The sequence below is a fragment of the Vicia villosa genome, linkage group LG2 (genome assembly GCF_029867415.1).
Source record: "Vicia villosa cultivar HV-30 ecotype Madison, WI linkage group LG2, Vvil1.0, whole genome shotgun sequence".
In the NCBI taxonomy this organism is placed as follows: domain Eukaryota; kingdom Viridiplantae; phylum Streptophyta; class Magnoliopsida; order Fabales; family Fabaceae; genus Vicia; species Vicia villosa.
In genome coordinates, this window is record NC_081181.1 from 227,580,420 (window position 1) to 227,597,220 (window position 16,801).

The 16,801-nt window shown below is 34.8% G+C and overlaps 1 protein-coding gene across 4 annotated transcripts; it reads left to right on the top strand.

The window, feature by feature from the left end:
• Positions 1 to 336: 336 nt before the first annotated feature.
• LOC131654123 (regulator of telomere elongation helicase 1 homolog) lies at positions 337 to 12,415 on the top strand. 4 transcript variants are annotated; one of them, XR_009299227.1, is made up of 25 exons: positions 337 to 605; positions 874 to 1,124; positions 1,511 to 1,665; positions 1,843 to 1,924; positions 2,024 to 2,171; positions 2,368 to 2,524; positions 2,836 to 3,119; positions 3,227 to 3,272; positions 3,872 to 4,013; positions 4,112 to 4,266; positions 4,956 to 5,047; positions 5,121 to 5,219; positions 5,311 to 5,379; positions 5,719 to 5,805; positions 5,976 to 6,035; positions 6,125 to 6,240; positions 6,687 to 6,744; positions 6,817 to 6,922; positions 8,384 to 8,457; positions 8,547 to 8,904; positions 8,986 to 9,143; positions 10,488 to 10,633; positions 11,368 to 11,487; positions 11,599 to 11,670; positions 11,763 to 12,412. XR_009299227.1 is itself a non-coding variant. In XM_058924545.1 (24 exons), the coding sequence occupies exons 1-24, from the start codon at positions 504 to 506 to the stop codon at positions 11,722 to 11,724; spliced, it is 3,060 nt and encodes a 1,019-aa protein (XP_058780528.1). In that variant the 5' UTR covers positions 337 to 503; the 3' UTR covers positions 11,725 to 12,415. The 4 variants fall into 4 exon arrangements, 1 of the variants encoding a protein (XP_058780528.1); XR_009299228.1 differs by lacking the exon at positions 11,599 to 11,670 and having other exon boundaries at positions 11,763 to 12,411; XR_009299226.1 differs by lacking the exon at positions 11,599 to 11,670 and having other exon boundaries at positions 11,671 to 12,408.
• Positions 12,416 to 16,801: the final 4,386 nt, after the last annotated feature.

The following is a 16,801-nucleotide window of genomic DNA, read 5'->3' on the forward strand; positions in this document are numbered from 1 at the left end:
ATATGCTATTTTGGAGTAAAATAATATAAATATCAATATATATTTTAAAAATTTATAATTATGCGGGTCTGATGGGCTACCCACAATCCATATGGGTTAGCCCTAATGGATAGCGGGCTTTTCAGGGCTAGGCTAAAAAGGCTCTGAAAATATGGACTCTAATTTTAAGGCCCAAACCCTATGATTTTTTGGGTCTGGCGGGCCGGCCGGGCTAGCCCATTTTGACAGATGATGTAGAGTATTTATCTAGTTTTATTGTATTTTTATTTAGAAAAATACAAAGAAAGGGGTTTTATGAACGACGACGTTTTAATCAACTCGAGCTCGTTGGCGGGAAAATTTATATCGCTCTATCAACAGCCAGTAGCCAGTGAGAAAATTAGGGTTCAGTATCTTTCTCATTTTCAATTTTCAATCAAAGTTCACTCTAGATTCCAAATACAAATTTTGTGAATACAGTATCGATTCATCTCTGTATGTGGTTTCAAGAGTGAATCAAGAAAATGCCGACGTACAAGGTCAGGGGAATCGACGTTGATTTTCCATATGAAGCCTATGATTCCCAGCTCGTTTACATGGACAAAGTCATGCAGTCGCTTCAGGAGGTAGTGAAAAATCACTTATTCACCGCGCTTTTTTATTTAAGCTATTTTCAATAATCTGTTTTTTCTTCAAGAATCGTGAAAAAGAGAGCTGTCCTGTGACTGTTTGTTGCAATATAATTAAGATCATGATTGATCAGTAGTGAAACTTAGGTCTATTTGTTCAAATAGCTTAATTAAGAACTTATTTATTAAGTCATTCTAGAAAGTTTAATCAAATGTTTATTGATAACATATTGCGATTTATGCGGTGTATGTTTCGGCATGGCAGGAAAAAAATGCATTGTTGGAGAGTCCCACAGGAACTGGAAAAACATTGTGTCTTTTATGTGCTACTTTAGCCTGGCGCAAGAGTTTGGGCAGTTTCACTACTGGTTTAAGCTTAAAGACTAGTGATAAGGGTAAAACTGAAATTTCATCGTCACAGTCTGGGGCTTCAGATTTTCCTGCAATTATATATGCTTCACGTACCCACAGTCAGATACGTCAAGTGATTCAAGAATTGAAACGGACATCTTACAGGTTGAATTATATACTGGAACATCTTTTTAGTACTAAAGTTTATAAGTCACCAATCTATTGTTTCTATGATATACTTCTTTTTTTGGTTGTTGTGACCAATCTATTGTTTCTATGATAGACTGTTTTCTGTTTTTGTTTTTTTGTCTATGTCATGTAGAATGAACATTAGTTCACCTAAAAAAAATAATTTGAGACATTCAGTGGCACTTTCCTCGGAGTATCTTCTTTTTTCAGATTAGGGGTTACGACACTTTTCACTGGTCTTGGCTGATTTTTAGTGTTCATTAGGCTTGTGCAAATTGAGCTGACTTTGTAGTTTACAGGTGTATTGTATGATGATTTAAGTGTTTCGGGCATAAGCTCACCTGGTATTCATTAGTATGCAGACCTAAGATGACAGTTCTTGGTTCTCGGGAGCAACTTTGCATTCATGAAAAAGTCAAGTTACTTCGCGGAAAAACACAATCAAATGCTTGTCGATTTGCCTGTCGAAGGCGTGCAAAGCCGAAGCATAAATGTAACCATTTCCAAAATGTTCCTGGCAAGTTTTTAAAACCTTTTTCTTTGCATACAATATAAGTACTTATCATAAGTGCTTATCAATTATGAATTACTTGTGAAAGTGTTTAGTCAAATTATTGCATTTTGATTTTGAAGTTTTGGTGTATTATCATTATGGCACAGCCTAATTTGGGAATATTACTGAAATTTTATGTAGAGTATTTGAAGCACAATCCTAATCTTGGAGAAGAGCCTGTGGATATCGAGGATTTGGTCAATATTGGCAGGACATCTGGGCCGTACGTTTTCTCAACTGTGCTGTATCCTTTTTGTTTTATTAACAAGTAAAATGGTTGATCACTCGGATATCCATTTCAAACTTTGCCCGCTTATTTTAGGTGTCCTTATTATTTATCAAAGGAGCTCCACAAGGCTGTTGATATAATATTTGCTCCATACAACTATCTTATTGATCGAGGGTATAGAAGTTCTCTGCAACTTTCTTGGAGCAATAGTGTACTCATATTCGATGAAGCTCACAACCTGGTACAACGATATACTAATAAGTTATTGAAAAATGATGTTTATTGAATAGAACATTGTTTGCCGAAGTGTGAACCTGGCAAATTTTTATTTAATATTGTCCTTTTGACTACTCTAGTAATGCATTATTGTCTTATTGATAGTTATTCATGCCATTCAAAATTTCCTGCTATCACTAAACGACAGTTACCTTCTGCAGGAGGGAATATGTGCTGATGCAGCCTCCTTTGACCTGCCTTCTTGGCTTCTAACAGCTTGCATTACTGAGGTCCAAAGTGTTGTTGACCTTTTAATAGTAAGAAGAAATAAATCAAATGATAAGTCACTAGATCCAGATGATTTTGCTATCCTTAAAGGTGAGCTTTTTTTTTGGTCAAAATCCTTAGAGGTAAGCTATATCTTATGAAATGCTAGTATAAATTCCAATTCTCTGTGACAGTATCATGATGCAAGCTTTTACGTAATTTGTTAATATTATTTAGGAGACTTTTCTGAAGTAAAAAGCTTATTTAGTTTTCGATATTAACTGGATTTTCTGGCTAGGCAGACACCTGTATACATAAGACATTATTTTTCTCTCTCTAGATTCTAGGTAGGGTGCTTTGAAAATATTTTGCTATATATTTCCTTGTATCTCAGACACAGGATGATATTTTATTTATTACAGCACTTCTTCTAAAACTTGAGAAGCGTATTGCTGAGGTTCATATTGACTCTAAGGAGTTGGGGTTCACCAAACCCGGGCCTTATATTTTTGAACTGCTGGCTGATCTTAATATCACACAGAAGACTGCTTCTAAACTTAAAAGTATAATCGCTGAAGCTGTAACTCTCCTTGAGGAAGAAAATCAGGAGAAATCAACTGGCACCATCTGCAGATTAGATACTATCAAGGATATTCTTGACATTGTTTTCAAGGATGGAGGAACTTCTCATGCTAAATACTATCGTGTAAATTTTGAACTCTTATTTACACTTCAGTGGCAATTCTTGTTTGTATATTATTGCCTTGTTCTATAATAACTTAATTTACAACTTCACTTCCCTGCAAATAACAGGTTCATGTGAAGGAGGCTGAGGCTTGGGGTGCCAATGGTTCTAAAGGTAATTTTTGACTTATTTGGATGAACTATATATACTCTTGCCGGATTTGTTGTTATTGCCAATTTTCCCACATTTACTTTTAGTTTCAGAGTTTAAACTTTTATCGAATATGTTTGGCCGTGATTTATCGATTCTGTGGCACTTGTTAAGCTTATTGTTTGTGATTTTTATCCCTATTATTGATCAATTTTGCTTGATTTCTTTATTAGGCTCACTTTTTTTAGCTTTTAGATATTTGCACAATGGATATTTTCATGACAAAAAAGGTTGTTTATGAGAACTTTGGATTATATTCTCTTGACTTTTTTTCTATATCGTAAGCACGGTAAAGCTCTTGTGCCTTTGGTTCACGTGTAGCTATATAATGGAATTAGGATTGATAAGTTTAACCTGGGACCCTGTGGTTGTGTAGTACAAGTAGTAGTTACCTCGAGGAAGAAGTTTTCATGTAGAACTTTCATCTCATACATGACAAATATTTCTTCCATTCTAAGACAATCTAACGCGTTTCTAGTGGACATGCACAGTACTTTGTAACTGTAGATGTCCATTTCCCTTCCATTTTTCAGTTATTAGGTCTCTTTATTGTGATGTTGCAGGCCAGGTGTCAAGGACACTCAGTTGGTGGTGCTTTAATCCAGGAATAGCTTTGGAAGGATTTGCCAGGGAAGGGGTTAGATCAATTATATTGACATCAGGCACATTATCCCCTTTGGACTCTTTCGCTGAGGAACTGAAATTGTAAATTCCTTTTCTTGCCTATTGTTTTTCATCTAATATAATATACTGTATTACATATTGGTGTCATTAACTAACTGAGTTGATTATGATTCTGTCAGAGACTTCCCTATTCGGCTGGAAAATCCACATGTAATAGGCCCAAATCAGATATGGGCTGGAGTTGTATCGGTTGGTCCTTTAGGGCGTACTTTTAACTCCTCTTACCGCACTCGTGACACGATGGAGTACAAGCAGGAGCTTGGAAATGCAATTGGTACGTGACAATCTCATGGCTATACCGGGTTTGTTACAATAAAGCCTTGTGCACTGTCTCACCACTCTGAAAACTGAATATCTAGTTTAAAATGTTGGTGTCGCACTATGTTTGATAGTTGAAAAATCTTGTTAATGTCTGGACTGGAGCATTGCATTCTTGATGTGGCTTGATCCTGGTTCTATATTCTAGCCTTCTAGGCCTGTTTCAGATTTGGAGTGCTTTAGATTACAGTTTTATGCTTGATAAGACACATTTAGCTTTTGAATATTGTAACACAGGAACTTTCCTAGTTTGCAGTAGTATGTGAACTGAATCATTCCTAGGAGGTATGGGATATATTTCATGTTTAGATATGGATTTGTTTAACTGGTCGTAAATTTTAGTTAGAGTTTAAGTTGTCCGAAAATTTGATAATTTATGTTATTATCTAGGTATTTATTAGGAGAAAGACATTAGCTGTGGTTGTCTGAGAGGTGGGACTGACGAGTGTAGCTTTGCTTTCATAGCCCTGAGGCAAAATAGTTTCCTGAATAGTATGCTGCAATCCAAGTGAGGAAAACTAATGCATTTTACAAGAAGTTAGTAGTAATATGTAAATTTCATTCATGGTTCTGCTTGATATAATTTCCTTAAGCTACAAAATGTGGGAACTGTTACTGATTGCCAAAATTTTACCTTTTTTACAGTAAATTTGGCTCGAATTGTTCCTGATGGACTTCTTGTATTCTTTCCATCTTATTACCTTTTGGAGCAAAGCATAGGGTGCTGGAAAAGCATGGTAAGCCCTATGAAAAGTTAAATTTGTTCACTCTCTGCTCATTTCACATTGTCTCGCGGTTTGTTATTTTCAGAGTAATGAAAATTCAGCATCAATATGGGAGAGAATTTGCAAACACAAAAAACCGGTTATAGAGCCTAGGGAATCTTCACTGTTTGCCTCATCAATTAAGGTATGCTTTTTATGGGGCATAGTTAACAACATTCTCCCACAAATAGCATTGGATCTATAATATCTTAGTTGGATCTGTATTTCTTTGACAGGACTACTTAACTAAGCTGAACGACACCACTGCATCTGGAGCTGTTTTTTTTGCTGTTTGTCGTGGGAAGGTATGCTTCAATTGTGGCTGTCGAGATATGATTGTATTCTCATATGCATTCATATTATAATGCGTTTTACATTTACTCGTATATGTAGCTGTATCTCTACTAATATGATACAGCCATAAAACTAGGGCTGAAGGGAGGGATGCGACAATGTGGGGAAATTCTAGGATGCAAAAACACATTTTCCTTATAAATTAATTAATCAACATATATTTAACAGGGAAAATGTTCGTAAAAGAAACATCATCCTAGAAATTGTACTGCAAAGCAAATTTATAGCTAACTTCCCCACTCTGATTCATCTGAACCTAAAGTTTATTTGTGTGAATGGATATTTAACAGGTAAGCGAAGGATTAGATTTTGCAGATCATGCCGGTAGAGCTGTGGTTATTACTGGTTTGCCATTTGCCACAAGCATTGATCCTAAGGTTTGCTTATCTTTTCCCATTCTTAGTTTTGCATTGCAAATTTGTATGTTATTGCACTTATTAAGCATTCTGATACTAAATAGTCCTATTACTGGTAGTTTTGTTACTCATTGTTTGTATACACATGTTATTGTTATTAAAATTCAGTCATTGGATTCAACCACTGACAGGTTCGTCTAAAACGTGAATACTTGGATCAACAATCTGGAGCACAAGGACAGTCGATCAAGGTTACATTTTTTTCATTTGACTTAAAAGCTGTACACCTATCGTATGCAGTACATGTACTTATTTATCTGGATTCCGGAACTTAAACCAGGTTCTAACTGGAGATGAGTGGTACAACCAACAAGCTTCTCGAGCTGTGAATCAAGCTGTTGGACGTGTAATTCGCCATCGCCATGACTATGGAGCAATTATTTTTTGTGATGAAAGGTTTTAACTTTTAGATCTTATAAGTAACTCTCCACTCTCTTTTTTGAGTCTTTAAAGCGCTACATTTTGCAAGGAAAAGATATTGACCATCTGTTTTTTATTTTGAAAATAAACGATAAAGTTGGTGGTTTGTTTTGGTCCTAACAAATAAATGTTTTCTGAGTGATGTTCTCTCTCCCCCTCTATCAAAAGTCAGTTAGTGTCGTGATATTTGATATGAACTACTAACTTTTCTTTTTTATAAACTTTTTGAAATAAGTTTCTCAGTATAAACATTAGCCAATACAAAAGTCAACTGATAGTCTGATACACATGTCAAAATGCTAGTAGAAATTATTGTTTATTTTATTTAATAGTTTGTTATTCTATGACCTTGTAATTATTAATCTCGACTTTAGTTTGTCAACTTCTGCCGATGATTATTAAATTCTTGGAGTAATTTACAGGTTTGCACAGCCTCATCGCCAATCCCAATTCTCAAAATGGATACAGCCTCACATCAAGGTGTTGGTCTGTGCCGTTGTTTGTCTTTTTGAGGAACATATTTTTTGTACTAACTGATTTCTGATCTTGCAGTGTTACTCAAGATTTGGAGAAGTTGTTTTTACCCTAACTCGCTTTTTTCGAGATGGACGAACTCAAGGTTCTACAAAGCTGTCACTATTGGAAGCTGAAAATGGTGGTCAGTGTCCTCTAGAAATATCTTTTGTTGGCTTAATTTGTGTTGTATTACACAGAAGTATTATGAATTTATGTCTTGAATTGCCAGTTGAATTTGTAGCAAATTGGATTGGACTTTTGTTATTTCATAGAGGGTGAGTGTTGTTATTAAAACACATGGTTAACTGCTTTCACCAGTGAAGGATAAGGAGGGAAATATGAGTTGCCTACAACTTAATAAGTTGAACGAAGTTTATTTGAACAGACTGCTTTCTCTTTCACCCAACTTGCTAATTATTTGGATACCCCTCTTCTATCTTGCTCCTGCTATTTAAAACCCTTGTAGACAAAAAAATGATGGATTCTTTTCATTATCCACAAATGCCCCCATCTACCCATCTGCTTGAGGGATTCTAATTTAACTAACTGAAGAAGTTGGTACGAGAGAATTTCAGAAAGAAAACTTTAGAGATTGTTCTGAATAATAACTTTCTGTGTTATTAATCTCCGAGCTGTAGTCAGGTATTTATAGTGTATTCAGTTAGTTAAAAACTCGAACAGTTGTATAACTGCAGCTGCAACTGCAACAAATTTGACACTATACACATGCTACCATACTCCTATACTCTAATGTACATCCATACAGTATAGTATGTTATAAAATGCATGCAGAGTATAAACCATATGTTCCCTCAGTTTTTTTTATTATAAGTTGCTTTGGGAAAAAACATTATACCAAATTATAAGTCATTTTACAATATCAATGAATCATTAATGTTATTTTTCCTAATATACATTCTTTAAATTTATATTTTCCACACTATTAATGAGGGACAATTTTGTAAAATCCCTTATAATTTCTCTTTTTCATACAACAATATTTACATATACGTGTGGAAATGGCAAAACGACTTGTACTAAAAACGGAGGTAGTAGTACAAATCATATGCTCCAACTGTCTACCCAACTCTAGCCATTCCCATATATTCTTATGGGTCCTATCATTAACTTATTTTGTGAAACTAGTTTTGTTTTCTCAGTATTTTTATGGTTCATACTGAGTCCTAACATAAATTGTTTGAACATAACTTTTTAAGATTTTTTTATTAGCAAAGAGTAACATTAAAGAAGGGAGTACAAGGGGTACTCCAATCCATTACAATAACGGTCCAGCATCCAAGAACACAAGGAAATACAGGAAAATAGATTCATACACCAATCAGAAAACATAGGAGGGAACTTGGCACATAGTCCGAAAACCAAACCCCCATTCTAACTTTGATCACGTCTAACAACTCTTTTTAGCTGGAAATGAATTCCTAAAATAATTCTATATTGGGCTTTATTCCTTGTTCCATTTCTGCAGTCCTCAATCAATGCAAATCTGGCTAATTACAAAGAGTAGATTCTCTTAGTTTATTGTTTTCTTTTTTTCCTACTATTATAGTACTATGATTGAACTATATGATCCTTCCTCATTCAGGGAATCTGGGAAAAATGCCATCATCAGAGCACTTAACGGAAAAATTTCACATGGAAAAACTTCTGCAGCCTTTGGTAATTCCTTGATGTGTACTATAAAGACATTTTTTGAATTATTAATGCTATTGTTTTACACTCCAGTTTGTTAATGATTGTACATGCAGCCTACACCAATGACTCCAAATTGTACTTCGAAAGCCTCATCTTTGCTTGACACAAAAAAGGGCTACACTTCATTCATGGGGGGAATTCTGCCTGCCAATCGCTCATCACTGTCTTCTGACCGTAGGTTGACTGTAGGTTGCGACAGTTCAAGTGATACCCGCGAGACAATTTTGCATAAAAGGAGGACTGTACTGTCACAAGAACCTGATGGGCTTGATTTGGGTGATAGTTGTCAACTGGGTGAAAAATCAAAGAATATGCTAATAGCACCTTGTTTTACCAAGAAGCGTAGATTTATAGCAGGAGAGTATGACCTAAAGCAACATTTTGGAAATTCTAATGATCAATCATCATCAGGTAGAATTTTTTTCATCACACACCTCTAAATTCCATGTGTAATAAATTCAATCTTGATAAATCATTAGATTTGTCCTATAGGCAGTCAAAGTGCTCAAGGTGATATAAATCTGCAATGTAAAGATAATGTGACCTCTCAAAGTAGAAACACTGAGTTTCTTAGACAAAAAGACAATCTTCCTGCTGATTCAGCACCTTCTACTGCAGATGGAACCCAAGGATCAGCATTCCTTGCTCAGGTAAAGTCATTACATGTGATACATAGTCTGCTTATAGCACAAGATGTAGGGAATGCCAATAACTGGACTTAAATAAAATAACTATCGAAGCCAATCTGCAAGAGAATTCTATGAAATCACGAACATGAACTGCAAGGACGTGATTAGATAGGATCTTAAATTTGATATTGGTTCTTGAAATGACTACACAAGTTTAACTGGAAGTTTCTAGTTCCTTTTCATTTGCTATTTGTTATACAAATATGACAGTTCCTTTCTTAGAGCAAGATTGCTTTGTTAAAATTAGGGCTGTTCATGGTTCAGTTTTGTTAGAAAACTGAACTGAACTGAACCATAATAAAGATTTACAAGAACCAAACTGAACCGTTAAATTTTTTATCAAACTGTACCAAACCAAATTAATTGGTTTGGTGAACCAGTTTTTAATTTAGAACTGAACTGAACCATTACTAAGTAAATTTTTTCAAACCAACCCTTATACAAAAAATAAACGGTTAAGTTATAACTTTTTTTATTTCTTTTATAAAATTTTTTTTTTGACCCTTTTCTTTTTAAATTTTGTTAATATGCACATTTTAATATTATATTTCCAGCATAACTATTTTATTTATCAAATCAATTAGATTCGGATTAACACTGACTTAAAAAGACACCAAGGGAAAAATTATAGATTTTAATTAGTACATGCCTTTTAAAAAAACCAAAAAAAAGTTAAAATGAGAAATCACTGGAACAAAGAAATTTGGTTAAAAAGTTGATATAAAACTCAATAAACAGATAATTTTAAATACCAATTCTATGAAATTACTTATAAAAAAATTAAAATAACTACCTAGCAAAATGAACTAGAACAAGAGATTAGTACTGAACTATAATAATGGTAGAGACGCAGCATAACCAAACAAGTCCTTACTTTACCTCCTACACTGTTTCAAGATATCACAGTATTTGATTTTGTGGAATCTATGCTTGAAAATTCCAAATCTAAACAGAAACACAATCACAACCACAACTAGAATTAAGCTCTTCTCTCACAATATCTTTCAAACCAACAAAGTTTCAAGCAGTTCGTGATTTAGAGTTCTAATTGAGAACTAACTTTTTGAGATTTGAGTTTAGATTTTGGGTGAACTGATTATTTGAGACATGTTGAGTGTTTAACTCTAACCTCTGCGGTTTGGTTCTAAACAGTTTGGTTTAGTTTTTCATGGTTCAGTTTCAATTCGAGAACTATGATTGAATTAATGGTTCGGTTCTTGAACTATTATAATTGGTTCGGTTATTTTCAGTTCGGTTCGGTTCACAGTTATTTTGAACACCCCTAGTTAAAATCATGCTCTGCAGGTCCGAGATAAACTCAGTGCTGCAGAATATATAGACTTTGTGAGTTATATGAAAGCGCTCAAGACCAAAACATTGAAGATTAGTGAAGTTTTACTAAGCATTTCTAGATTGTTCTCCGGTCCTGAGAGGTTACCTCTCCTTAAAAGGTATGTAAATTGTAATATAGTATGTGTGCTTTCTGGTTATGAAGCACTGTCCGTTTCCATTTGTCAATAGTGTTATTATTGAAAATCCTTGATTTGTCCTCGAGACTAGTTACTTTCTTATCTTGTTTTACCATGTGTGTTACACGGGCAAACTCCTTCTCTCTGCTATTATTGTATATGGGCAAAGGCATTATATATGCTAATTGTATAGTATCTGAGAGTGGTCTTCATTCTCACCCTCCATTAAGAGCATCTCCAATGAGGTTGCTTAATGCACACTAGAATTTATATGTTCCGGAACTTCACATTTTTATCAATAGAGTAGATACACGTGGCGTTCTCGTTGCTTAAATATTTGTGGAAGTTGCTACATGAAGCAATCTAAAAAGTGTGTTGCTTATCACTAAATAATATTAATCTTGATAATTTGTGGGGCCAAATACAAATTGATTGGGTCACATATAGATTGCCTGTTAAAATCACCATTGGAGTAAAATTGGTTTAGATTGTTGAGATGTTGCTTAAATGCATTGTGGGCCTGTGGCAATTTGGTCCCACACAAATAGCTCAAGCAATCGAAATAAGTTCTCCCTATTGGAGATGTTCTAAAATTTCCACTCAAACTTATTACTTATGTATATGATTAACTGAAGAAGACAGATTTGAGGCATTTTATCAGATTGAAATTTCGGATGTCTAATCATCTTGACCTTTAGCTATTTCATGCTCAACAGGTTCAAGGATTACATCCCAGCAAAATATCATTCTTTGTATGAGCAATATGTTGAAGGAAAGGTAGATTGAAAGTGCCCAACTCATGACCGTCATTTGATAATTTTTCAGCTAAAACTCAGGTGCGCTCTTAGCATCTTTGCTATTTTGTGATTAATGGTGTGGAGTGGAGTGGACAGGAAAGGAATATATGAAGCAATATTAATTGGAGATTATTCTCTTTTATTTGATAGAAATTGATCTCATAATCTCTGGATGAGGGGTTTAATTCAAACTGATAATTAGTTGGGCACCTTATTGCACAGGTATACTTTTTGATAGTGTCACACAAAGCTTATGTTGTAAAGGGTCATCTATAGATTTTATTATTGACCTTGTGACTTGGGTGGACCAGCAGACCTCATACTTCAAAATGACTCAATATACAACAAGAGAATCAAGAATGGTCATGGAATTTCTTCGGCCAGGCGTCAAATCATTATGGAACGGAACCGTGCTCCTCTCCATGTTACCGAGATTACCTGCCTGTGATAATATATAGCCATTTTTTAAGCAAAGTGTTGAGATACAATAAAATGTATCTCGCAGCAATGGTATTTTGGTCAATAATCCATCAAGATTATTTATCTGTATTTTATTGTACATGCTGCCAGACAACATTGTAATGCGTATAAAGATAAAATAATATTATAAGTTTTCAAGTTTTTTTCTGTATTGTTACTTCAAGTTATTCTATTCGTTTGATAACCAAAGCATGGAATGCAGACAATATGTTGAAGCAAGTATCTCACAAGACGTAACCTTGGCAGAGAATAAAAACAAGAGGTAGTGGAAGTAGAACATTTCCACAAGCGACTCGTCAAATGGGCGTACAAGTAAAACTAACGAATTATTAAGACGTCAATGATGTACGATCGTGCAAAGAGAATAAGTGATCTTAAATTAGGGAATTTTTGGAGTAGATTATGAATCGTGAGCAAATAAATCAATATCCAAAGGAGAGATCCTTGGGTCAAAGTGTGGAGGGAGGATTGAGTGTTACTCACCTCCTTAACACTCACCTCCTTTCTTCTTCTTCTTCTTCATATGAATGATTTTTTTTGGGTAGGTTTAGATTGATAGAATATATCGGAGCGGAATAGAATGAAACATAATAAGTGGAAAATAAGTGGAAAGTGGAATATATATATATATATATATATATATATATATATATATATATATATATATATATATATATATATATATATATATATATATATATATATATATATATATATATATATATATATATATATATATATATATATATATATATATATATATATATATATGGGACGACTCAAGTGAGAACACTTGGTTATTATGAGAAATGAGAACAATGAATCACGACCATTAAATTTTGATTTTGTTGATTTTAATGGACTGGATTGGCTTCTCTTTCTATGATCCTTAGTATTTATTTTAAATCAACATAGAAAGAGAAACCAATCCAGTCCATTAAAATCAACAAAATCAAAATTTAATGGTCGTGATTCATTGTTCTCATTTCTCATAATAACCAAGTGTTCTCACTTGAGTCGTCCCCTATATATATATATATATATATATATATATATATATATATATATATATATATATATATATATATATATATATATATATATATATATATATATATATATATATATATATATATATATATATATGAGAAAAAGGGTGATGTACTGACCGTGTAAAATAATTTTACAATGTCAACTAATTACACCCATGCATTCAATTACACAACACTTATTTTAAAAAAGTTTTAGGATGACAGTGTAAAATTATTTTACAATATCAGTGCATATCCATTAAACACTATTATTTAGATATTTTATTAAAGGCATAAATACACTTTTGGTCCCTGTAAGTTAGCGAGTTTTTGCTTTTCGTCCATGTAAGTTATTTTTTTTGGTTCGAGTCCCTATATTTCACTTTCGCGTTCGTTTTAGTCCCTAAAATCAAAATCCGCAGGAAATTTCGCAAGAAAATCCGCAGGAAACCTGCAAATTTTCCTGCGGATTTTAGCTTTAGGGACTAAACCTTAAGCAAAAAGTAAGATATAGGGACTCAAACCAAATAAAATAACTTACAGGGACGAAAATAAAAAACTCGCTAACTTACCGGGACCAAAAGTGCATTTAAACCTTTATTAAATATATTTCATTCTATATATCTCAAATAGAATAGAATAAAAAATAGAGGACCAGATGGAATGAGATAAATTAGACTCCATATTTTATTCCAGTCGTTCTCAGTTACGGTATTCCGTGCCTCATCTGGTACTAAATGATTAACATAATCATCAAACACAACATCTCTACGTTTCATAGTGGGAGGAGTAGACATAGAAGAATCTTTAGGGATGTATTGCATGTATTCGAACTGGCGCATGACACGCTCATGCAAATAAGGAGACATCAGATGTGACACGCAAGCCAACCATCATGAGTATAAGAATATTTCATAAAAGAGAATTGTCTCATGGTTATCGAAATAAGAATGGAAGTGTACATCCTCTGCTACCAAGTGGTCAAAATACACTATGAACGGTTGCGTCTTCTGGTTCCCTCTGAGCGGGAGAATGCAGAAGCACGCATCATGTCCTCAGTATAAATCGGTAGACATGACCAGCCAAAGATGCATGAGAAGTGTTGGATGATCCAAGCCTGAAAAATGTTGTAGGACACCCGATTCATTAGTTAGTAACTGCATTGCAATAATTTAATGACACACATGCACTAAAAGACCAAGAAATGTTATCGTCAAAAGTGTGATACTTCCTGTCATCTGTTTCATCTTCCACATACATGCTTCAAATAATTTAGAGTACAAGTAAACCAAACAAATGACCCCCTTGTTGTACTCATGGATCGCCTTAAAGTTCTCGAAGTACCGCAGGTAGATGACATCCACGTAAGTGACACTCTTGTTCACAAAAATGGCAGTGCCAACCAAATACAACATGTTCTCATAGCATACGCTCTATGCTGCGCTACCCGCTCATCATCACGAGTCGCCTGCTTTGCTACTAGTATCTCATTTGTAAACACCTTCTCTAAGAAGCTAAACCTAGCATGATCCCCTCGGGTGAAATCAAACTCCTCCATGGAAGCCTCTAGGTCACTCCTAGATAGGCTACCATCAACTCCAATCCATTTTCTTTGTTAATCTTCCCATGATCTAAAATATTCCCCCAACCAAAAGATGCAGTAGACATACGACATCGTCTAGTGTGATAGTCACCTCAACATGTGGTAGATGAAATGATGACGTCTTTGTGTGCCATCTTTCTACAAACGCATTCAGCATACCATGGTTAACTGTAACATAACTGGTCCTGCACAAGTCTCAAACTCTGAATAGTTGCAAAACTTTCAGAAACCACGACTCATTAGGCTGAGGCAGGCTAGTAATCTCTCGCTCATGGTTGTTGATTTTTAGCGGACCACATTTCTGCATACATAATTTAATAAGAATTAATCCAGGAAACATAATTTAATTTTGCAACAAACATAAGTTCAAAAGAATGAATCCAACTAAATTTTATCTCTCCGTCTCAAATATGTCTGGCAACACGGTCAGGGTAAAGAGGAAGCAATGATAAGTCTGACGAGCCTCCTCTAAACCCTTGGGATGCCTGAGGGGCCTTAGATGCCCGAGGTGCCAAGGATGCCTCAAGTGTCGCTTAGGATCGGAGTGCCTTAGGTGCCCCTAGGGTTTGAGGTACCTCGAGTGATTCAGGTACCTCTACTGTCTCAAGAGCCTGAATAGGTGAACTCACGCGTCTATGTGAAGATGAAGGAAGGGGTGCCTGAGGAGGGGACCCTCTCCTGCTAAGGGAAAATGAAGAAGAATGCAGAGATACACGAGCCTTGGAACTTGATGCCTCCACATCAACTGGTCTAGAGGTAGAAGGAGCCTGTGATGATTGACTCTTTTCCCTCAGAACAGAAGCATGTTCTGCAATCCTACCATGTCTCAATCTTGACTGTCTATCAGCCATAATTCATGTTAATAGACAAGACAAATGTTACACAATGAGTTATTTATAAAAAAGGTAAAAACATTGCAGACATATTACTTACAGAGATGCATCTCCTGATTCCGGGTAAACATTGAAAATTTACGGATATGCATCTCCGAAAATTCCTACAACTTTAACCACCGTCAATGGCAGAACGTAGACCCATAAAACAAAAAAAATAATGCATCGGTCATAAAAACTACCTATCTAACCCGATTCTCATTAGATATAAGCTATCAAACATTTACATTTTTTCAATTTCATAACCTAAAAATCAACTTCTACACAATTTTACATAAACTCAATAAAGTTTACAAAAAACTTACAATTAGTGTCTTGAAGTTGTTTGTTGTTGCTCAATGTTGTTTGAAGTCGAATGTTTGATCAAGATTGATGTTGTTTGATGTTGCTTGAATGTGTTATGAGTGAGTTTGAGATAATGGGGGACAGGGAGTGTTTGGAAAAATGGGTTTTGAAATAGTTTGAGCGAGGAAGGGGAAGAGGCTTTGGCGCATATTTGAACAAAGTGCGTTTGGAGTTACATCTCCGTAAGTGTTACAAAGATGTAACTTAGGTAAAATCTTTTCATTGATTCAGGTCCTGGTTCAGAAGTATGTTAAAATTTGGTGCGTATGGAGATGCATCTACATATTTTTTTGGAGATGTAACCCTGGTAAGTTTTTTCCATTGAATTAGGACCTAGTTCAGAAATATGTTAAAGTTGAAGGATAGAAAAACACTTAAAAAGGGGGGGTTTGAATAAGTGTAGTCTAAAAACTTGAACGATAAAAACAATTTGCACAGTTATTTTTATCCTGGTTCGTTGTTAACTAAACTACTCCAGTCCACCCCCACGGAGTGATTTACCTCACCTGAGGATTTAATCAACTAATCGCAACAGATTACAATGGTTTTCCACTTAGTCCGCGACTAAGTCTTCTAGAGTATCCTGATCACAACCTGATCACTCTAGGAACAAATGCTTAGACACAAGCTAAGACTTTCTTAGAGTATCCTGACCACCACGTGATCACTCTAATTACAACTGCTTAGACACAAGCTAAGACTTCCTAGAGTATCCTGATCAACACTTGATCACTCTAGTTACTTACAAATTAATGTAATCAATTCTAAGAGTATTACAAATGCTTCTGAAAAGCTATAATCACAATAGTGATATTTCTCTTAACGTTTAAGCTTAATCTCACTAATATATTACAACAACAATGTAGTGAGCTTTGATGAAGATGAAGTTTCTGAGCTTTGATTTGAACAGCGTTTCAGCAAGTTAATATTCACAGAAATCGTCAAGAAATTGATTAACCTTGCTTCTCATCAGAACTTCATATTTATAGGCACTTGAGAAG